Genomic DNA, 22,643 nt, shown 5'->3' with positions numbered 1-22,643 from the left:
TGATAGCAGTAACCGATCAGCACAGACACACACACGACACCCCCCCCCTCAAACCTGATCTTAGGTAGCAAAATATTTATATAATATAGAGAGAAAAGCGGAGGAGGCGTGGAGTAAAAACAGGGGAAGGAACGACAATGTCGAAGAAATTTGTTGAACACGTTCTGCCCTACTGCTGAACACTTGCGACAGAAACAAGCCAGCGGCTAGTGAGGCGCACCCCAGCGTGTCTGGACAAACGCGCACGGGGGAGGGGAGAAGGAAAAAAAAAACGGGAGGGGGGACTGCGAGGTGCCGAGGGAATCCTGACGTAAGCACAAAGATGATAATAGCAAGGCCTCCACAAACAGACGACCGAGATTCACACGAGAGAAAAGATGTGCGCAGATTGAGACGGCAAATGGAGGGGGGGGGGGAGGGTAAAGAAAGAATTCGAGAAACTACGAAGGGCGCTTGCAATCCTCAGGGGGTGAGCCAATATCTAGGGGAGAGGAGACTCCTCCACCTAGAGAACAAAAACGGTCGGCCCCTTGGAAGCAGACGCAACGTCTTCTCTCTCCCGGTCGCCGGATGTGTGCAGGCCCACGCTCTCGCCGAGGTGTTTCCCTGAAACTTCACGATGGCACGCACCGAGAGAAAATAATCAAAGTATCCAAAGAGCAACTCCGCCGCGCTCAACCAACGCCCTGGGGGCTCCTGGGAGGGGCGTGTAGAAAAACAAAGAGATAGCTAGGGAATGCAAGATGTAAGCCCCCCCCCTCCCCTACACACACACACACACACACACACACACACACACGGCGCACACAGTGCAAGGTGCCGAAGATGGGGAGGTGGGGAAAGGCGGAGGTATACGCGGCTCAATGAGGGAAAAAACACGATAGACTAAAAAAGAAAGAGAAACTGTCAGAGAGAGCTGACGAAGCAAAAAAAAAAAAACGATGGGGACGGATGGGGAGGGAGGAGCGCAATTAAAATTACGTACTAGAGATGGCGAGGGATGATGGAGTACGACGAATCTTGTTGGAGATCGTAGCGCAAGGCGATGCGCTCACACGACAGGGGAGAGGGAAAAACAAATAGGAGGGGACGGAAGAGGGGAAAGGGGGGGGGGGCGAGTAAGTTCACCCCCCCAAAAAAGGAGGAGACACGGTGACGCACAAGACCACAACTAAAAAGAAAATAATAATAATAATAAAAATATATATTTGTTTAAAAACACGAAAGCACAAAGTGCAAAATAAAAAGATCAAAAACAGATGGTAAAAAAAAGAGAAAAGAAGGTGATGGGTTGACCAACAGCAAAAAAAGAGATTAAAATGTGTTCGTGTATGTCCGCGCGGGTGTGTGTGTGTGTGTGGAGGTTGTGCGCCGAGGGGGGGGGGAGAGAGAGGAAGGGGGCAGCCAGAAGACTGAACGAGCAAAAAAAAACTTTTTTCTCCTCGCTGAGGAGGAATGTGGCAACCAAATGCTCTTCAACGACACGCGTAACGCCAACCCACCCACGCTCACACCGACACACAGCTGCACCGAAACAGCAGTACAAAGGGAAAGGAAGATACCAAAGTGGGGCTGCAACACTGTGTGTCAACACGGCACCACAGGCTGAGTGCGTGTGGGTGTCTCTCACCGCGATCAGAACCTCTCTGTTGGCCACCGATGGGCTCTTTGAAAAGTACGTAACTGAACGCCTCCGCGTGCGCTCCTCCTCCTCTGTGTGTTTATGAATCAAATATACACACAGAAAAAAAAAAAGGGGGGAGGGACAAAAGACGAAGATGTGCTGCTGCTGCTGCCTCTGCCCCCTTTTTTTCCCCTAGTGAAAAGGGCAAAAGTAATGGAGGAAAAAAGGGGGTTAGTGGGACTGTGGGAGGAGGGGGAAGGGGGGGGGGGGGGACGGGAGGGGAGGGGAGTGGGGATATTTTATATTTGAAAAAAAAATCGAAGTGTGGCTAGGGCGCTTGCGCACCACGCACGAATTGGAGAACACAAACCAGTAACACCTCGAAATAAGTGCGATCGCGCGTACGCATGCACCGAGACAGACTGTACGGATCTGGGGAGACGGTCTACTGTTAACGGAGCCAAGAGTAGTGAAAGCAATGTTTTAGGTTGGAGGGGGGAAGGGGAGGAGGAGAAAGCAGGCGAGGAAAAAAATGGGCACACGAGTGGGGGAAGAGACGGGACAGGGCGAAAAGGAAAAGGGAGGGAAAAAGAAAAGTGGGACAGGATAGACAGAGGAGATGAGAACAGAGATATCTTTGAAACAGAGGATGATAGACACACTCACTCAGACACACTCACTCACACACTCACCAGCTACTTCAGTAACAGAAGAGCGACAAAGTAAAAATTAAAAAATCAACACCACGCCAGATACGAGAGATAGTTGAGGGTTAAACACACACTCCAACAGGGACGACCTAACGCAATCGATGGACAGTACAGTACAGAGAGGAGAGAGGAGGGAGGGAGGGGAGAGGGAGGGAGGGAGGGGGAGGGGGAGCTGGCAAATGATGCCGAAATAATATCAACAGTTCAACGTCTATACTTCTCTCTTAAATGAAAAGAAGCAAAAAAAAACACGAAATAAAAAAGGAAAAAAAGAGAGGGAGAAAAGAAGCGCACACACACAAAAATATATATTATCAGCGTCCGTGTGTGTGTGTGTGTGTGTGTGGTGTGTGGTGTGGGGAAGAGTGAGGAAGGGGGTGAGGATAGTGGAGATCACGAACCAGAAGGACAAAAGTTCACACACACACACACACACACAGAGAGAGAGAGAGCTGGAAAAAAAAGAAAAATGGAAATGAGAAAAAAAAGTCAACGTGAGAAAAGGAGCGAGGAGAGAGAGAGGGGGGAGGGGGAGGGAGAGGAGGAGAAGGGAAAAAACGAAAAGAAGGAAAGCCAAGTGTTTTTTTGTTTTCAAAAAATCAGCAGCTTTTCGTTTTTTTTTCGCCTTGGTTGTCTTTGACTTTTGTGCTGCTTTGGAGTGAGGGGAGGGGAGGGGAAGAGGAGGGGGGGGGAAGAGGAACGGGACGGTGGAGCAACTGCGCCGGTAGGAGTGTGTATTGATGATGGTGTTGTCGCCTCAAGTCACTATACAAATCAGACGTCAGCGACAGGGAAAAAAAGGCTCGGAAGAGAAAGCGCACGCAGGAGAGAGAAGGAGTCAAGCAAAAACGAACTGGATGACAAGACAGCAGAGGGGAAGAAAAAAAAAGAAAGAGTGTGGAAAAGATATACACACACAGAACCAGTTAACTGTAGAGAATCTACGATTCCTCGCGTTCAAGTCTTTGTTGTTGTTGGTTTCGTTTTTTGATGTGCGTGTGTGTATGGGGGAAGGGGCGAGCGCGCCTGTACCTTCGCTTTCCAGCAAGAGGGTCTCTCTTTCAATGTCAAGGTTAGAGTACCTCTGTAGAACAGATGGGCATAAGTGGAGGCTCCTTGCGCAGTGTGTGCAAAATCGGAACAGCACGCTAGAAAATCGGTGGGGGTGAGGGGGAAAAATATTAGAAACAGTGGATTGAGGGAGGGAGGGGAGACAGCGACTACGATAAGGGGAAAGGGAGGGAAGCGCGCATCCGGAAAGAAAAAGAAGAAACGAGCCCGACTTTTTTTTTTGGGGGGCGGCGGCGGCGGGGCGGGGCGGCGGCGGGGCGGGGCAGGGCGAAGGTGGCGATTGAAAAAAGGGGAAGAGGTGCGTATGTCCAAATACACAAAAGAAGCTGCAAAGATGAAGAAATGAAGCGAAGCACTGCCACCAGGGCAGGAGAAGAGGGGGAGGGAGGGGGCGCAGGAAGGGGGAGGGGGAGGGAGGGGGGCGCAGGAACGGAAACGACAAATAAACGATCAGCGGAAGAGAAAAAATCAAAACAAAATTCCGTAGAAAACAACAACGGGAGGGGGTTGGTTGCACCGTCAAGGCGGGCTCAAACAAAATCAGAAGGGAGGGGGGGAAAAAGAGAGAGAGAAGGGGATAATTGTCTAACCTCGGAAACGATGGATCAGCCGAGAAAGAGAGAAGGGAGAGAAGGGAGAGACAGGGGAGAGGAGGGGATTTGAAAAAAAAAAAAAGATGTGAGGGGAAGGAGGAGGGGGCAGGAAACTACCGTTTTGCGAGTGTTTTCCCCACTTTGTATAGATACATCTAACAGAAGCACGAGAGTAACACACACACACACACACACAAAACAATCCAATTACAGAGGGACCACACGCAAGTAGCACGCACCCGTGACAGCGAACGCTTCGCGGAGAAGGGAAGAAGGTGGGCAACAGGATCCAGACAGAGGCGAACAAGTCCACAGACGCGCACTCGAAAGCACGAGTGCACTCAGGTAGAGTATACGCAGAGAATCTTGAACGAAGCTGTGTGTATCTCTAATCACGTAGTAATAAGTGCGACCGAGTGCAGAACAATCTGTGTGTGTGTATATATGCACTTCGTGGCTTTGCGCGTATGTGCCTGTGTCTAAGCCGCCAAGTATGAGCCCACTGCCAATATATATATATATATATATGTATATATATATATATAGATATATATATTTGAGTGCGCGTGTGTGCGCACGATGAAGTGGAGGATGAAGATACTGAGATGACTTGCAGGAGCGGTTTTTTAGGGGGAGGATTTAGATCGTACCTGTGCGCCTGCGAGGGGAGGGGAGGGGAAAGAGAAAACAAAAAAAGAGTAAGAAAGAGAGACGAAGCGCTTCTGAGGCACTTCTTTTTTTTTTTCGGGAGGGGGGGGGTATAACGAGGAGCGACGACAAACAGACGAGAGAGAAAAGTTAATGTCACACTCACTCACAGACATACATGCATAATATTACGCATACATATACAAATGTGTAAGAGTAAAATGTATTCGATGTGCCAGTGAGAGCCAAAGACAGGAGTGGATGCGATGTTTGGTGAAACCGAGCGAAAAGAGATGAGCGGTGGGTTGAGGGGTGAGGGGAGAGGGGTGAGGGGAGAGAGTGGGAGAGGGGAGGAGGAAGAGTGATGCTGGAAGCACTCGTCCCCGTTTTCCTCTACGCTCTCCCGCTTCGCAGGCAAGTGCTGCGTGGATAAGGAATGGTAAGTGTGGGAGGCGAAGCTGGAAAAGACGGTACACGTTGTGATATTTGTGGTGGTTGTTTTTGAGGCCCTGTGGCGTTGGCGTGAACATCTGCAGAGCAACGATAGGGGGTTAATATAGGCAAAGACAGAATACGCAAGATAGGGGAATGTATGTATATAATATATATATATGCACATCCTACATACAAGACACACACACACACACAGGCACAGGCACAGGCACACAGACAGACGCTACGCAAGGGAGAAAAAGCAACGTATCCACACCCCGAAGAAGTGTTCACCAACAGTGGTGCGCTTGTGTTTGCGTGGGCGCACACCCCACACCCCACAAACCATTTTTTTGACCATCATGACGACGTGGCAGACGGCGCCTTAGGAACGGTGGCCTTCCTCGAGGCTCGCAGTAGCCGCCCCATCAAATGGAGCGGTGCGCGCACGATCGGTGCTGTCGCAATGCAGAAGCGCAGCTGGAGCGGTATCGACGGATAGGTACACGCATTCACCACCAAATAGTTCAGCACCAGTCGCGGTGACAGCTGCAGTCCGTATACTGTCGGACCCACGTTCAGAAACCGATCCACCGGCACGCCGAGAGTACCAAGCCAGCTACCCGTGTCGCCAATCCCTAAACGTTGGACATGGAGAAGATATGTCAGCACGAGATTGATGCTCTCCCCCAAAACGTAGTGATAAAAAGTCACCAAAAAGCCATTTTGTGCTACTAGACGGTTAAATCGACCTGGAAGCGGCTTTGCACGTCCAGAAGAGAGCGCCGAGTGAGCGGTGGTGGACGTAGCAGAGGCACTCACTGACGGGGGCGCAGGCTTTGCGACCCGTTGTGCCGGTCCGCACGTGGCACGGCTGCCCCCACATGCACCACGAGATGGTGTGTGTGAGGTGGTGGTGCCGCCCTCGGCCGATCGTCTTTTTGACGACTGTCGTAGTCGATCGGCCTGGCGAGTAGAGAAATATCTCCGCGCTACACACCCCCTCCATACCAGGAGCATCGGAGTCGATCCGGTGATACAACGCAGACTACGGCGTTGGAGCATCCTTTTTTGTGTGTGTTTTGGAAGGGGGTTCCCCTTCTGAGAGCAACGTGATTGAACTTGAGAGAGACACCCCCTTTTTTTTATTCTCCTAGAGTGAAAACGTTTGCTGTGCAGTCGTGTGCGTCCCAACGGTGACAGTTGGATGCACGCGCTCAGAAGGCTCACCAAAAATATCTTTACGCGATGTCTGGACCTACGGGCTGCGCGAAGGAGATCCCGAGTTGGATACAAAGGGGAAGGGCTGTATGTTTTGGGTGAGCGGAAGGTGTGGTGGTGGTGGGAGGGGGGGGGGGAGGGGGAGGGGGTCGACTGCGGCCAGGTTAGAGGAGCCGACACTGTGAGCGTCCTTGTCTACGTTTAGGGATATGTCAGCGATACGCGCAAAGGAGTTACAACAGACAAATCACGTGTGGAGAAGAAAACGAGTCAGGGAGAAGACTGAGAGGCGCAACCTTCTCTTTTCTGGAAGAAAAGAAGGGCCGAGACACACACACACAGACATTTACATGAGCGCCAGGGCGATGAGCCGGGAACGGTCCAGAGAGGCAAGGCTGCTCCCGATAACGGGAAACACCTCAGTCCGGTATAGGCGTTCACGTATTGCTCTGTGTGTTTGTGTGTGTGTGGAGGAAGGGGGGGGGGGTAACCATGTAAGCCCCCCCCCTCCTCTGCCCCGCTGCGAACGTCAAAATATGTTGTGGTTCTGACACACGCCAATCCCTCAGCTGTCAGTCGAGTCAGGGGGACTCACCCATGTCGACGTTGGCGGCCGAGTGCTGAACGTCTCGGGATCGGAAAATCCTGCAGCAATGAACGACTCCCCACCCACCCCGTCTTTATCATCCAAAGAATAGGGAGAGTGTTGTTGTGAATCGATTCGGTCTCATGCAGCCCACCTCACTACCCAATGACGAGAAATCTGAGCCACTCGGAGTAGACGCCTCCCTACAGCGACCGGCACGATAGGCGCGGCTGTAAGACGTCCCTGGAATACGGGCTAATCAAGCGAGATGCGGCGGCTATGCTTACATCACTAACTCAGCGCTGCTGCAACAAGTAGGCATGTTGCTGCTTCGTGCTACGGGGGGATTGGCGTGAGGGGAGCCCGCGATTTTTTTTTTGGGGGGGAGATAGGGAATGTGCATACACATAGAGTCAGCGATTCACCATCGCGACCATCTTCTTCTCGGTTCCCTCGTGCAGACTGAAGAGAGCCTCTTCGCGCATACCCAAACTCCCCGCCTCTTTCGTCCTCAAAGCCCTCTCCACCACCGCTCCTAGCGTCTCCGCATTACGGGACGCACGCACCCATTTTTCAGACTTGCTAAAAAACCAGAAGACACACACACAAAAAAACTCACGCACACTGGTGTTGATAGCAAATCCAAGGACACAGGCTCTATGCGCAAACGATGGACATATTTGAGGACCACCAATGAGCCGGAGAAGAGCAGCTGCCCCCTCTCCCCCTCCCCCCCCTCCCCTCCTCAGCCTAATCACCACCCACCTTGACCTTCACATGCCTCTTAATAATTTTTTCATTTCCCTCTCTCCATCAATATTCGTCGTGGTCCGTCGCGTCGGAGAAGCACGCGTCATTTGGCGTCGTCGCCGTGTCCTCAGCGAAGCTGTCGTCTGTCAAAGGGCTGCCATCAGAAAGGTCGCCGCCGGTTTTCCTCCGCTGGCTCTCCAGCTCTGCCAAGCTCATCCCCTCATCTGGCTCTCCGTAGAGTACGCTGCGAATCCCATTCAAAACAGGACGCAGGACGGCCAATCGAGGCAGCGTATCGGGGAAGAACACCACCCGGGTGGCTTTGTTCTCGACAGAGGAGGAGAGGAAAAATATCGGCTGATACCGAAAGAATGCGTCGTGGATCACCAGCGAGCGCAGCATGAGTAGATCCACAAAATGCCGGTACCTCAGCGTATTGAATATGCCGTAGGCGGAGAACTGCAGGCCAACGCCACGCATGACGAGTACCTCCTCCACGTACACCCGATTGAGCGCGCCACTGAGCCGCTTCACCAACAGCAAAGTGGAAAGCAGCAGCAGACTGAAGGTGACGCCTGTGTCCAGGGTCGTGGAGCGGGTGAGCTGGACGTAGGAAGCAGAGAGCCCCGCTTCGCCTCCAATAGTCGAAGCGGCGGAGGTTGCCGTGGAGGATGAAGGTGGCTCTGATCCCCGCGGAGAGCCAGACGGTGCCGCGACACCGCGCATCATCGCACGTCCGGAGGCGAGTGTTGTCAGCGTCACCGCCGACCATGATAGAGACGTCGGCGCCGTTAGGCTGTGTCTGTCCACTTGAGGGTACTCCATCACACGCAGTCGCGACACCACCACGAGGAAGCACGCCACGGCCACAGCGAAGAGCATCATATCCGCAGCACTGAACAACCGCAGGAGCACGAGACGCCAGGGAGCCAGGTTGTGGCCAAGTACTGCTTCACCTCCAGTGTAACCAGTGCTGTCCCTGGGACTCGCACTCCCTGAAGTACCAGTTGGAGACGCTACGTGACTGTGAAGACCCCGAGGCGACGAGGTCGCCGACTGCGGCAACGATTTCGTTGGTGTGGAAGAAGAAGCGGTCGGAGAGCTCTGCAGCGGCCCATCGCCTACGATGCCTCCCTCCTGCCAACACACGCGATACGCGCGCATTGCCTTGCTGTAGTCTACTCGCTCCAACCTCACTACCGCTCCCGTGTTGGTGATGTGATTGGCCACGAGGACGGTGGTCCAGGGATCGATTGGGGCTGTCACGCCACTGATGCCGCCGCGGGCCCCGTTAGGGTCTGAGGAGAGCATCTCTGTCGCATCGTCCGTGATGGTGTTGGGTGGCAAGAGCGTCGGCAATGCGGCGCCACTGAAGACAAACCGACGCTGCGCATCGGTGTGGTGGTCTTTCATGAATGTTGCCGGCGCTGTCGGCGCCGATGAGAAACCAGAAGACTTAACCGCATGGGCAGAGGTGGAGTCTGGCACGTCTGGAGGCGGCAGCCAACTATTCGCTGGTGCTTTTTGTGCCGGCTTCTCCACGCATTCGGCTGAATCGAGGCTCGTCTTCGAATGTCGCGGCCGCATCCTGCACGGGTTTTGCTGAGCCTATTTGAAAAAAAAAAAGAGTTTTCTTCTGTGGTGCTTATACGCTATGTATCTGGGAAGTGGGGGAGTAGGGAAAGAGGGAGGGATGAGACAGCTGCCCATGTGGGCCAAAAAGAATAGGTGCAGCCACTAACGCAGAGGTTGTTGTTGATGGCACACGGGTTCCCCCCCCCTTCCCCCCCCCCCGTTGACTACCTACAATGCTGGTGTGTGGGACACCAGGGATAGCAGAACGAGCCGTTTTTTTTTTATTTTCTTTTTTTTTTTTGGAGGGGGGGGGGGCAGCAGCAAAAGACTACAGTCGCTTGGCCAATGACTCCCTCCTCAGGCAGAGTGCCTCGGGGCCCCAAAGAGGAGGGAGAAGCAAAACGGGATGAAGGCAGCGCAGTTAGGTACCGCAGAGTGGTGACGGTGCTGCTGCATCCCGTGGCCAGATCCATCGCTCAGCAAGTGATATGCTAATAACGATGCGTCGAACCTGCCACACAGAGGTTTCTCTTATGTGCATCTCTCAGATCGTCTCCGTGGTGCCTCTTTGACGGGATACGCAGACCGAAACCCGAGTAACGGCGGTGGCACGGAAAGTCCCACGACGGAAGGGAAGAGGAGGGGGAGGAGGAGGTCTCTCTCTATTTCCCCTCTCGGTATACACAGACACTGTGCCAAATCACATATCAAGGACAGATGTGGGTAGCGCAGTCAACGCGGTGTGCTGCGAGCCTCCATCCATCCATTCATCCACCCCCCCCCTATCCCCCTGCTGCTGTGCTACTGGAGGACAGACGAAGAAATAAAATTAACAAAGCATCAGTCCACCCGCTCGTGAAAAGGGGTGTGGAGAAAACTGTAAAGCCTCCCTGCGTCCTCCTCGCCCATGACGGCCACAAGCGCGGCATGCGAAATTGTGGCAAGTCCGATGAGCGAGCCGCAGAGCTGCATCACACGAGGCGCATTCTGGTGAGTGATGCCCGGGAATTTGGACAGGACGCGTGCTGCGTAATGTGCCGCCTCACGCTCTGCCGCGGTTGCCGTGACCCCGCCTACATCCGCGGCAGTACCTGGGTTCATAGCAGTGGCTGTGAGCGACGGATCAGCCGGGTCCACGTTGGCAACCGCAACAGACTTCTTCAGCAGCACAAGCATAGCCGCTGCGTGGGCAGAGCTGCGCGCCCAGATGAAGCTGACGCGAGGGTAGGAGGCCATGAGTACGGCCGTCTTGGCATAGATGGCGGTATGCGTCAACCGAAACGGGAGGCCACGCTGGAACTCGATGAGACATAAGGGGCGCGCATACCTCCGAGAAAGCGCAGCAAGTTGGTGCCGGATCCGTCCAGACATGACAGACTGGAAGTAATCCTGAAGGCTTTTGCGCTCCACAGCGTACTCGGGAGAGAGCACGTAGTCAGCTGTTGTGAGCGTCAGTGGAACGATTTGCACGCCACGACGGTAGAGGTCGTACGGGAGTGAAGAGCGAAACTCGCGCTCATCGAACACGATGCACGGCAGCGCCGGAGGCGGAGAGGCAGGCCTGCACAACGAATCACCAACCACACGCCCCATTATCGTTCCCTTTCGGGGGCCCGCTCGACGCCGTGACACCTGCCACCCACTTTCCAGAGCCTCCTCCGTCTGCCGCAGCGACACCTGGGCAGCGAGCAGTGTACCCGTCAGTGTGGCTTTCGTGTGCGCAAGGCTCTCGAAGGCTCGCTGCTCCGTCTGCACTGTCTTCTTGAAGTCCAGCTCCGCTAGGCTGGTTGTGATGAGCTGCACCTTGATAGAGGCAAGTCGCTCCGCAGGCAACTCATCCTGCGCCATCTCAAGCTGTCGAAGCAGTACCAGATGCTGACGCGCCAACACAACGCGATCAACGCGAAGCCAGGCGCTGGCACCCTCAGCTCCTTCGGCACCACACGTGGACACTGCAGGCACCTGTGGTGCGGCTGTCACAGGAAAACCAAGCTGCAGGGCAGCGTGTGACCCATCCAGCAACATGGTCAGCTCTGTTGCAGACATCGCGGATGCGTCCAGCACCAACACGCGTGGCATCCGTCCGAAGGTAGCGGTGGCAGTGGCATCGTAGTCCCCCGTAGCGCCACCGCAGTCGGGGCAGAGCGTCACAACTCCCTCCCTGACCCTCTCAAGCATAAGCAGCGATTTGGCAATGGATGCCGGTGCTGAGGATCGAGATTCGCTATCACATGATGTGTGCGGCTCGTCAATGCTACGCGTTCGTGGCGGCGGCGGCGGCAGCTTGGATAGAAGGGCTTGATGGAAGGCGCCAACGCCGATGTCCTCCATCAGTGCCTGCGTGTGTCTGCCCCCGTCGGCGTACAATGCAGACGCGTCGCGCTCTGCAACGCCGGTATCACGGCCATCTTGCCTCGAAAAACGGCGCATCGCGTAAGCAGTGGTGTCCAAGACGCGATGCGGTCCACTGCGACTGTCAATCTCCTTGTCCTCGCCCGCTACCAAGTCTCCCTCCTCTTCGCTGGGGACGTCATCAGCATCTTCTGTACGCCAGGGGAGTGCTGAGGGCAGCTGCGCCGCCACGTCACTTGCCCCCTGCGCCTCCACCAACTCAGTCAACTCCACACCGTACTTCGCCTGGTATACCCGCATGAAGCGCTGAAGCTGCAACCGCTTGTACATCTCCAGCGAGTTCGTGAGGCGCTCTGTGTAGCGCACCACAGCGTTGGGGCTGAGAGTGAGAAGAAGCAGGGCGGGGCGAGGCTCTGAGGCATCCGTTAGAGCTTTGCCTCGACGTGCGAGACGCCGCAACATCGTGCGGCACCAACTGAACACCAGTCGCACAACTACCTCCACGTCACCTTCGTGCTCATCCGTATTGGGTATGAGCCGAGGGACCATTGTTCCACCCGATGAGGTGGGTGACTGGCCGGGAGGCGCGGCAGTAGAAGAAATCGCAGCAGTATCGTGGTGTGCCTCAGTACACTCATCGTTGTCACTGGTGCTGTCCACCAGCACGACCACATCCTTCGCGGAGCTCGTTGGACTTGTAGCGGCACTCTTGGCGGGCGCGACGCCAGGGACGGGAGCGGCGCTAGGCATGTGCACCACAGTCCCCACACGGTGTGTTGCCACTGTGACAACGTCGTGGAAGTGAGAGGAGAGTGTCCACAACGCGGCGGGTGGAGGCGTGCCGGTACCATAGACGCTACGTTGCGGCAGTCGGCGTTCCAGCACTGACTCCAATTCAAGAAGAAACGTGTACGCTGTGCCGCGGGTTGCACGGCGCAAGCGCCGAACATCGATCAGACTCTCGGTGAGGAGGCGATACGGCCAGTGTGACTCATGACGACGCACGACCGCGCGCAGATCGCTGTCGAGCTCGGAGAAGTCAACAGAGATGGCGTCCTCCTTGCTTATACCGCCAAAGAATACCCCCTTCCTTTCGTGCTCCGCTGTTGCACGCCAGCCATGGCGAATGTACGACGTAGTGCTGCTGCCGTTGGGCGTGCCACTGCGCGGGAAGGTACTGTAGTTGGGGTGGCCCTGCACAGAATTCGCTGAGAGCCTGGCGCGTGGCAAGAAACGGAGAGCGCTGGCATCCTCATCAGCCTCTGTCGCAGCGTCAGCAGGCCGGACGGCGGAAGGCCACGCTTGTGTGTGTGAGCCTCCTGCTGTCGAGATTCCCGCAGTGGTATCACCATTGCTGACGCTCCTTTGCGCGTGGAGCTGCTTCTCCAGGTGCTGGAGCTCCTGCAGCGTCTCCAACACAATCTTCGTAAGGAGGCCGTCCAAGGCCAATACGCTCGCCGCCACAGGGGCCACGACGCGGTCCACTGCGAGTGAACGCCGCAAGGTGCGACTGAGCTCCTCAAAGTGCCGCACAAAGTCCAGACGAAACCGTGGGAACAACTGAATATCGCCAACCTGCAGCTGCTGGACAAACCGCTCCGCTCCTAAGTGATGTCGCTGAACAAGGTACCGCATGAGCATCGGCGCGTCAGAGACGAGAGTGATCGGTGGGGGGCCCTGCCCGCCGCTCACACCTCTGCCACTACGCAGCAGCAGCTGAACGCAGAAGGCCGTCTGCGGTGCCAGCGCATCTTGGAGTCGAACCCCGCTGAGCAAAGAATTGGGCAGCACGAGTACTGTCATTCCAACGAGCTCCACCGCGAGCCGCCGATGGAGTAGATCGGCGCACAGAGCGTGACTGCTGAGCACCGCCACCGCCCCGCGCTGGAACACTGCGCACCGCTCCTTTGTACCCGTTCCCTCTTCAATTGCGACTACAGGGATAGGAGACGCGTGACCGGATGCCGCATCCGCAGAGGCATCAGTCTGACCCCGCCCTGTCTCTTTTGCGTGTCTCAGCGACAGATGCCGCCCGATAAAGTTGGCAAAACGCGTCAACACACCGGGCATACGGCGATCCGGAAAAACCACACAATAGACGCGCCGATGGGCCCTGTTCACGACTATGCGCTGGTACAGCAATTGAGCAACGACACTCTCCACATTGAAGCCGAGACTGAGAATGCACATCTGTACACTGGGATTATCTGGTGCCTCGCGGGCAGATACGGCCCCAATGAACTCTGAGCATGTTCTAGCCCCCCCCTCTAGTGTGAGAGTGAGATCCTCCTCCGACGGCATGACACTCACAGACAGCTCTCTGAGAGAGAGGCGTGTGTGCAGAACTTAGGGATACTGTGTTGAGTCATCTCACCTATAAGATTCAATCAGAGCACAAGGTGTTAACATGGAGGATGAGAGACGCGCGTACCCACACGTGCCCCACTGACCCCCACCGACCTACCCCGCCCTCGCAAAAAAAAAAAAAGAGAGAGAGAGAGATGCACGCGGCGCAGGAAAATGAGAGGAAAAAAGAAGGGGTGAAGGTGAGGTGAGTTCAGTAGAAACATCAACCGATCGTGGAGCGCAGTCTAGAGACGCTCGTAGAGAAAGTGTGTGTGTGTGTGTGTGTGTCTGTGTGGGTGGGTGCGGATGAGAGAAAGCAGAGCGCAGAAATCACGATGGAAACGTTCAAGCAAGCACAGAATGGAAAAAAAAAAGGGGGGAGCAAGTCAGCGAGGGGTCATACTACGACTGCAGAGGTGCAGCACAACCCCAGGGAAGAGCACGCCCTGCATCAAAGAAAAAAGGAGTGAGACTCAGAGGAGAGTAGTTGGCATGTGACTATGAACGCGTGGCGACACGATGCTCCAGAGAGGGAGAGTACAGAGACGACCGCCCCACTTGCACACATGCGAGGTCCTCCATCGCCCACGCGTACTGCGCGAACGAATTCCACAAAAGCCACGCTGGGAATTAAAACGACTATTCAGAGGCGGCTCCCCCTCCTCCCCCCTCCCCTTTTTGAGCGTTTTCCCGCTCTTGTGGCGCTCGGGGGGGGGGGGGGGTCCAACGTGGTTGTGTTCGCCTTGCCGTGCTCGGAGACGGAAGCACACAAGGCGCTAACGGGGTGAAGGAGGACTAGAAGTGTAACACACGCTTCACACATTGTCAGTACACCGTGATGGCGTGACAATGAATATACCTGCACGAGCCTCAGAACGGACCCACGCTAACTTCTCTTCATGTCTGATAAATGGATCTAGAGCCCCTCAACATGAGCGGAACAGCGACACGTATAAACAGAAAGATGGCTTACTGAAAATAGAAAAAAAATGTACTGTAAACCCCCCCAAAAAAAAAAAACAAAAACACGTTGAGAGGTAAAAACGGGGGCACACTGACACGCACACGCACACCTATATAAATACAATATATACGCAGAGGTAGAGAGAGACCCGAATGGACAACAGCCTTGGTCACCTCGTCGTTCTCTCAGCGGGTGCGGAGCACAAACCACACTTATGCAGACGAGCTTTATCAAGAAGCATGCGCGTGGGTTGTCCGTCCTTCTAAAAATGATACAACCACTCCCCATCGCCCCCCCCAAGAAAAAAAAAAGAGAAATCCATTTCGAGCTAATATCCATCCAAGTCTTTCCTCAAACCAGCGCCCCCTTTTTTGCTTTTTAAAAATTTCTTTGTGGAGCAGGCGGGGAGGGGGGGGGTAAGAGGGAGGGGAGAGGAGGAGGAGGAGAAGGGGGAAAGAGGTTGGGGGCGGGGAGACGTGAAAAGGAGAGCCCTCCCCCTTGTGATGCGCATGCGCGGTGTCCTCGAGAAAGGAGAGAAAGACCATGGGCTGATGCATTCCGCACAAGACCGTAACGCAAGACAAACAGGATTACAACGAAGGCGGAGGAGCAGTAGGGGGGGGGGGGATGGTGCTCTAAGAAAAACAGAGAGTGAGCTCATAGGTGACGCAGCAGAGGCACCACTCAGTCTAAATAACCATCACATTGCTGTCCTTCGGATGTAGACGCACACACACACACACACACACGGAGAGAGAAAACCTCTCCTTTCCCGCCCCTTCGTCGTCAGTGGGGTGCAACCGACACCCACCACTTGGAAATATCGGAGAGAAGAAAAACGGAAAAAAACACCGGGGCTAAGAGGGGGAGGGGTGGGGAGGACAGAAGAGAGAAAATGACGGCAAAAAAAAAAAGAGGTCGAAGCAGACCGCAGTTCACACGCGCCTACACACGAGAGTGCAGGCCTCTAACGCATGCCCGTGGCAGGCACGAAAACGCAATAAAACTGACAATTCCAAGAACAACATCTATACAGGGCTTCCGATGCTTATCGAGACACCAAAAAAAAAGGGGAAATATACACAATTGCACAACATATATGTTTAGTTGCGAAGGCCTCAATGCTGAGGGGGCGTAACCGCCCCTCCCCCCCCCAGAAAAAAAAAAAACACACATGCACATACACGCACATATCGATCTGCATGTATGCATCTAGTTTGGCAGGAGGCCCCAACGAGGAATGCGCACGTGGACACGGTCACCATCGCACCCGGAGGTCTTCGCGGCTACAGCACATTCGGAAAACATCATACGCACAGACCCTAAAGAACGTGGAACCACCTACGTGGGGACAGCAAACCAAAGATGAACTGTGTGTGTGTGTGTGTGTGCGTGAAGGGGGGGGGGGCAGATGAACAAGCACACGCAAGGACATCTGACGATGTGTCATTTATAAATGATTGCAGCTTTTCTGTCTAGCAAATGGACTTGCTGAAGAGTCTTTCCGGACCCTGGTGCGTGGAGTGGCAATGACGGCTGGAAAAGTCTCGCCATGGTTCGGAGTCGCCACACGCGGCGACGCATTCCCCTTCGAGGTGGTCTTCCTAAGAAGCGGGACAAGGCACCGGAGACCTGCCTGCTCCCTCGCGGACCCCGGAGGGGGTTTTTCCTCCGCCACCGCCGCGCTGCCTGCATCGCCGCTATTTCGACTCCTGCTATCGCTGATACGGGAACCATGGCTACTGCGCGGTTTGGAACCACTGTGACCTGATGAGAGCACCGGACGGCATCCATTGTGGAGTCTACCCCCGGTTATTGGGGCTGGCGTCGCTGCCGTTGACACACTTGCAATAATGATCGGACGGGGTGTGCGCAGTGCTACCGAGGAGCTGCGGGGGGCACCAGTAGCCGAGGGAGTGCGGTGCAGCGTGCTTCCGACAGCCTTTCGTCTCATCATACCGCCTAAGGTTGGCGCCGGATCGACAATCCGCCGCGCTGCCTCACCGCAGAGCCACACAGGCTCGCGACGCGTGTGGCTGTTCTGACGCTGGAAATTGCGCGCGCCTGTGCCAGTGCGAGAAAATGCCGTTGGCGTCGCGCTGCGCGTGGCAGTGGGGATGCGTCGCATGGGAGAGGCGGCCACCACTCGCTGATAACCTGCTGGTGCTTTACGTGTGCTGCCCGACAGTGTGGCAGATGAGGAGGGTGGAGGAGGCTCCAGCGGGTACCGATTCCTGTCATACACCTCAGCGCGGGAGTTACTGGAAAACTTCGTACCGGTGGCTGTACGCATGAAAATGCGAGGAGATGGTCGGTGACGGGGAGCGGCAACTTCGACATCTGCAACGCGCCCCGCTTCTACCAAGCATGTGTTGCTTGTGGCAGAACGCTTGAAACTCGAGAGGGACTTTGTGCGGCCAAACGGCGCCGCGCCGCGGGCGCTAAGGCATCCATGCGAGGCGGTTCGCTTCAGCAGTGAGCCTGAGGAGAGCGTACGGGTGAGGGGACACATGTGCACAGATGAAGTGCCAGCGGGAGCATGCCTTTCGTTGCAAAGATGTGTTCCCTCCAACTCAGAGCTGCCTTGTGCACTGACACGCGCTGCCACCCCAAGACCGGAGTTCATTCGCATAAAGCCGTTCGATTGGGTGCGCTGCAGGCGTGCGCGGCCACCAATGTCACCGGTGGGATGTGCACTATGAAACGGCTTTGAGGTCAATTCGCCTGGCGTGGTGCTGTTCGTGCGCACAAAGAAGGGGCCATGCCCATGAGAGGAGACGGTGCGTGTCAGCTGTGCACAAGAGAGCTTCGTGGAAGTCAGTGCCTTATTGCGTGAGGGCATCCGCTGCAAGCCGTCATTGCGTGAAGCGGTGCGCTCGAGCGGTGTCGCTGTGAGCGTGCGCCGCTGCACCACTCGCTGGCGTCCGTCGCCGCCGAGCGCACGGCCTGCAGTACGTGTGGTGATCGGCGCTTGCTGGAGCCGCCGATGCCCATGAGTCCAGTCTGCTGAGTTTAAATAGGAGTTCAACTTGCTTGGTGGGTCGTGCATATGGGAGTCATACGTATGTCCGCTCCGCCGTCCGTTTGCTGCCGCACCGGTGTCACCGGTGATGCTACCGTGGAGGTGCGGAGCGTGAGGGTCTTGCAGGCCTCTTCGCGTGGTACGGCGGCGGCTAGAGCTGCCCTGGTGAAGAGTGGCGCGCGCACTCGACATGTCCAGTGCCCGAGTGGGAGTGAAGTAGCTCAGCCCGCTCGTACGGCGCGCGCTGCGAACCTCCGGCGAGCCGCTGATGCAAGCAGACAGAGGAGTGCGCTGCTGCGCACCCCGTGGGGTCTGCAGCTCTCTTTTGGAGTTGCCGCTTACAGGTATCATACGGCTGCTGCGCCACTCAGCGTCAAGCTCGACCACACTACCTTCGTTCTCACCGTCCTCAGTGTCGGGGGAGACCGTCACCAACACATCCGATTCGCGTGGGAGATGTGTCTGGCCGGCAATGACGTCATTGCGGTCATCCAAGAATTGTACAAAGGTGGGAAAGCGCGGTGCCGGACTGGTGCTGCGGACTGAGTCGTTTGAGGAGGGACTCCAGCTGCGGCCGAGGCGAAATGGCTGCTCTGCGCAGTCGACTCGCATTGACGACATCCCCGGTGCGATGTGAGCACTTGCCGGGGAAACAAGACTATCACTCTCTGTCGGTGTTACGGCATGGTTGGTGGTCACCACCTGCGGCTGGAGAGACTCGCGCTGAAAGGCCGCTGGACCGCTTGGACGCGCAAGAGGCGATGGCGCCTCCAGCTCCACCACGGATGTCCCAAACGTTGCGTCACCCGATGGCGCGCCTGATATCTTGGCGTGGTAGATGTCGGCGACAGCAGCGCAGCGTTCCTCTAGGTGGGTGAAACACGCGCTGCCCCCAGGGAGAGACGGCGACCGCACTCCGTTCTCCTCCGCCTCTCCGCTCACGTAGCCGGATGTCCGCCACTTCGATTCGGGCGAATACTCCACGACGCCTACCGGCTCCTCGATGCGTCGCAGCGCCTCGGAACCGCGTGTGATGCACTCGACCACAGGCGTGTTCTCCTTCGATGCGTCGTCGTGACCACTGACAATGCTGGCGTCAAAAGTCAATGCCACAACGGTGTCCGACCTACGCGTGGAGCACAGCAGCGACGCACGTTTGGGATGCGTGTACATCGACGGTCGGCGTACGTTGCTGAGACTTCCTGACACCTGAGTTAGGCGAGCACCACTGCGCTCGCCTGACAGCCGCGAGCCTGCCGGTGTCTTTGATAGACCGGGTGGTGGTGTCTTAGAAGCCCGTCGCGAGCTGGATGGTGCGCCACTACCAGCACGACCGTCGCTTGCATTCCCTGCCAGCGCGATGGACGGACGCGGGGTAAGGGCCTGGTACTGCTGCAATGTAAATCGGAACATCGATCGCATCAGCCGCTGCCTTCGTGGGTCACAGTACTCCACAATTCTCGTCACGAGCATGGGCCCTGCACGTGTCCTCTCCAAGAGCCACATGATCGACTTGAAACCGTTGCAGACGCAGCACACCCACGGAGGGCTTCCCGTCGCCGACTCTCGGCACTGTGGGCATGTGGGATATCCACAGCGGTGGCACTGACACAACGAGGCCTCTTCCCCTTCAGGCTCCAGAGCAGAGAAGCGCTTTGAGCACCGTTGGCACTGATACTGTGCGACGCTTCTCCGACTCGGGCGACATCCGTTGTCCGAGTGGTGAGCGGAAGATAGGCGACACACTGACAACTCCGATAACGTGGCGGACTGCCTCCCCTCGTCACCGCTGTTGAAGAGCACTGAGAAGCCCTTCTTACCCTTAAACATGGACAGCATTGTGAAGAGGAATACAAATGCTGTCTGGGGGAGGGAGGAGGGGGGAGGGGGGAGGGGGGCGAGAGAGGGAGGAAGCAGAGTAGGAGGAGAGAAGAAGACTGCTGAAGCCCCACACAACAAAGCGTTACTTATTGAGCACACAAGGGTTCAAGTGTGCGTGCGTGTGTGTGTGTGTGTGTGTGCCCCGATGGCAAGGGGAAGAGAGGGGGAGAGGAGGAGGGGGGGAGGTGGTGTTTTGAAAGAGACAAAAAAGAGTTCAGTCCTACCAGAACAACAATGCGAAACGGGAAACGACAACGAACAACAAAAAAGAAACGTCAAAAGCAGATAAAAAAAAAGAGGAGAGACAGGAAACGGATGTAAGAGACAAGTTGGGGATGGAACGAGAAGGAACGAGGGCCCCCTCCCCACACATCCCACACAACGAAAAATTGAACAGAAACGCAGATCTACAGAAAACAAAAACGAAGAAAAAAAACACCGATAAAGGAATACGGGGGAGAGCCTAATGAAGATTCCCAGTCGAAAAAAAGACACAAAAACAAGAACAGCGAAAATAAAACACTGGAAAGTCAACGGGGAGAGGGGGAGAGGGGGAGAGGGGGAGAGGGGGGGGGAAGGGGGAAAGAGAAAAAAGATGTACAAGGACGGATGGATTAAAAGAGAGAGAGAGAGCCTCTGATAAATGACTCCACCGCTATCGAGGATCTGCGCGGCCTTACTTCGCTGTCTATCCGTATCGTGGGGGGGGTTTTAAAAGGAAAGGAGGGCCTTGAGGGTTCGGTAAGGAGGAAGAGGGAGCGTACTTTGAATAATCTAGCGGTTGTTGTCTAGTGATGCGCGCGCGAACACAATAGAGCAAGCGTGGGGCGCACCTGCGCTTCTTGTGTACAGTGCTTCTGCCTTTAATGAGGTCCCTCTTCTCGAAAGCCTAGTCGTAGCATTCTCTCGCATGAGGGGGGCCGGCAGTCGAGCGCCGGCGCAGATAGCCAAGGACGGAAGAATACAGAAGATGATATTGAAGATGAAAAAAGAGAGAGACGAGTAGGGGGGAGGAGGAGGTCGGAGATAGATGGAGAAGAGGGGAAGATAGCGGATACAGGAGGAGGGGAAGGAGGAGGGGGGAGATGGTGGCGCCATTTCGCCTGACACACTCCCACATCAACGGGCTTCACCGCTGGTGAACGTACTCATCGTGGTGGAGAACGTGTGCTACGGTGACCCGCCAAGTCCAGCGCGACCACATCCTTGGAAGTGGGCGTCTCTATGGGGATGAGACACGGTGCACTGAGACGAGGGGAAGCGCAGCGTAAGAAATCCTTTAGTACAAGCTTTTCTTTTTTGGGGGGGCGGGGGGGTTAGAGAAACTAAAGAATGTGGGGACACTGAAGAGCAACCAACGCCCATGGCACCAACCGAGTGGCACCACTGTTGTGCGTACACCATCGAAGTGACTGACTGGCCGAGCAATGACGAGAACAACACTAACCAAGAACACTAACACCATCGAATCCAGTCGACACCAACACCAAAGTCCACCCTGTGGCCCTACAGACCAGTAAACACTGAAGAAAAGGGGGAGAAGACGCGATGAGAGGGGGGTGCCCACCCACACACACACACACACACACACACCGGCATCCTTGAGGGGACAGGAGTGATACCTGCAAGAGCGATGGCAATGAACCGCTGCACCACCCAAGAAAGAGACAGGAGAGAGAAGCGCGTAGTGGCTAGAACCATGTGCCCCACATCAGGGAGCGACGGCCGAAAGAGTCTCCAGGGCGGACACCGAGACGCTCGGCCAGCCCCATCAAATAGTTGTGCGGCGGACGATAAGGCTGTGCCGGAGTCAGTCTCTGCTTCTCTAGAATACGCTGTGGTGCCTGGAGGACGGGTGTCCACGACTTCCCCTTTTCAGACGACGTTGCATCGAAGGCGTCCAGGCCAGCGAGGGTTGGACGGTGTTCGTAAAACTTTTCGAACGGCTGCGTCAGCTCATTTGCCGGACGATTGGGGCGGAAAAAGTAGAAGAGGGAAAACCTGCCATCTTTAGACGCCGCGGTGATCAAATCGAGGGAAGAGCCGGGCGACGTCTTCGCCACAACCCCATCAAAGTGCATAGCGAGGCAGAGGAGTCGCAAATCACCTGACGTGCACATGTCTGCCCGCTGAAGCGATGCAACGTCATGGTGGATATGACCGTAGTACTGTAACGATGTCGGATCGGCAATCCGGTAGGCTGTGAAGCTCGGCGGGTTCTCGTGAGCAGTCTTGCCACCTAGAATATAAACAACGCCGGGCAACAAGCGTAGCCGTTCCGCCTCCGGTACGTTGAGGTGCGCAGAAACCGTCAAGTGCGGCACATTTGTGACTGCAGCGAGCGCCAGGAGCTGTTCGTAGTGTGGAGCTAAGTGCATATGAAGCTTCGTGCTGTCATGATTCACCACCTCCCATGGGAGCTTGTTGTACGATACGAGGGAGGGATACTTGAGGCTTGCGCGGAAGCTGCGCGCCAAGGCAGAAGAGGTGCCGCGTATCATTGAATGCAGCCCCCTTCCCCCCACGAAAGCGAAAAACGCCGAATGATTACCGGAGCTTAGACGTGCCACAATCAAAACAAAAAAAGAAACGCACGGACAGATGCACGCACACACGCTCTGCCCAATCACTCCCTCAGCTTTATGGATAAGTAGCAGACGTGTGTTGCGTCGCTGTGAGGCGATAAAGGGGGCCGGGGGGAAGAGGGGGGGGGGAAGTCCAGCCGAGAAAAGCGAGAATGACGCAGGCGCTGCCTACATGGAAAGCAGGATGAACCCACGCGCATGCATGCGGCAATAAGACCAAGAACGATCAGCAATGAATACGGGCGGAAGCACGGGATGGTCGCAATCTACAGACGGGAGTGCA

General features: G+C 55.7%; 5 protein-coding genes across 5 annotated transcripts; all 5 read right to left on the bottom strand.

Moving 5' to 3' along the window:
* Positions 1–5,438: 5,438 nt before the first annotated feature.
* JKF63_02791 (uncharacterized protein) lies at positions 5,439–6,143 on the bottom strand (the record flags this gene model as incomplete). The annotated part of the gene is made up of 1 exon (XM_067898815.1): positions 5,439–6,143. One exon carries the CDS (start codon positions 6,141–6,143, stop codon positions 5,439–5,441), a length of 705 nt encoding a protein of 234 aa, XP_067755259.1.
* A 1,555-nt stretch (positions 6,144–7,698) lies between these two features.
* On the bottom strand, positions 7,699–9,222 carry JKF63_02790 (uncharacterized protein; the record flags this gene model as incomplete). The annotated part of the gene is made up of 1 exon (XM_067898814.1): positions 7,699–9,222. One exon carries the CDS (start codon positions 9,220–9,222, stop codon positions 7,699–7,701), a length of 1,524 nt encoding a protein of 507 aa, XP_067755258.1.
* Positions 9,223–10,050: 828 nt separating this feature from the next.
* Positions 10,051–13,863, bottom strand: JKF63_02789 (uncharacterized protein; the record flags this gene model as incomplete). The annotated part of the gene is made up of 1 exon (XM_067898813.1): positions 10,051–13,863. The coding sequence occupies one exon, from the start codon at positions 13,861–13,863 to the stop codon at positions 10,051–10,053; it is 3,813 nt and encodes a 1,270-aa protein (XP_067755257.1).
* A 2,459-nt stretch (positions 13,864–16,322) lies between these two features.
* JKF63_02788 (uncharacterized protein) lies at positions 16,323–19,733 on the bottom strand (the record flags this gene model as incomplete). Its single annotated transcript, XM_067898812.1, has 1 exon — positions 16,323–19,733. The coding sequence occupies one exon, from the start codon at positions 19,731–19,733 to the stop codon at positions 16,323–16,325; it is 3,411 nt and encodes a 1,136-aa protein (XP_067755256.1).
* A 1,733-nt stretch (positions 19,734–21,466) lies between these two features.
* Positions 21,467–22,276, bottom strand: JKF63_02787 (uncharacterized protein; the record flags this gene model as incomplete). The annotated part of the gene is made up of 1 exon (XM_067898811.1): positions 21,467–22,276. The coding sequence occupies one exon, from the start codon at positions 22,274–22,276 to the stop codon at positions 21,467–21,469; it is 810 nt and encodes a 269-aa protein (XP_067755255.1).
* Positions 22,277–22,643: the final 367 nt, after the last annotated feature.

The sequence above is a fragment of the Porcisia hertigi genome, chromosome 30, assembly GCF_017918235.1.
Source record: "Porcisia hertigi strain C119 chromosome 30, whole genome shotgun sequence".
NCBI classification, from domain to species: Eukaryota; Euglenozoa; class Kinetoplastea; order Trypanosomatida; family Trypanosomatidae; genus Porcisia; species Porcisia hertigi.
Note: the sequence above shows the minus strand (reverse complement) of the source record. Positions and strands in the feature narration are given on the sequence as shown.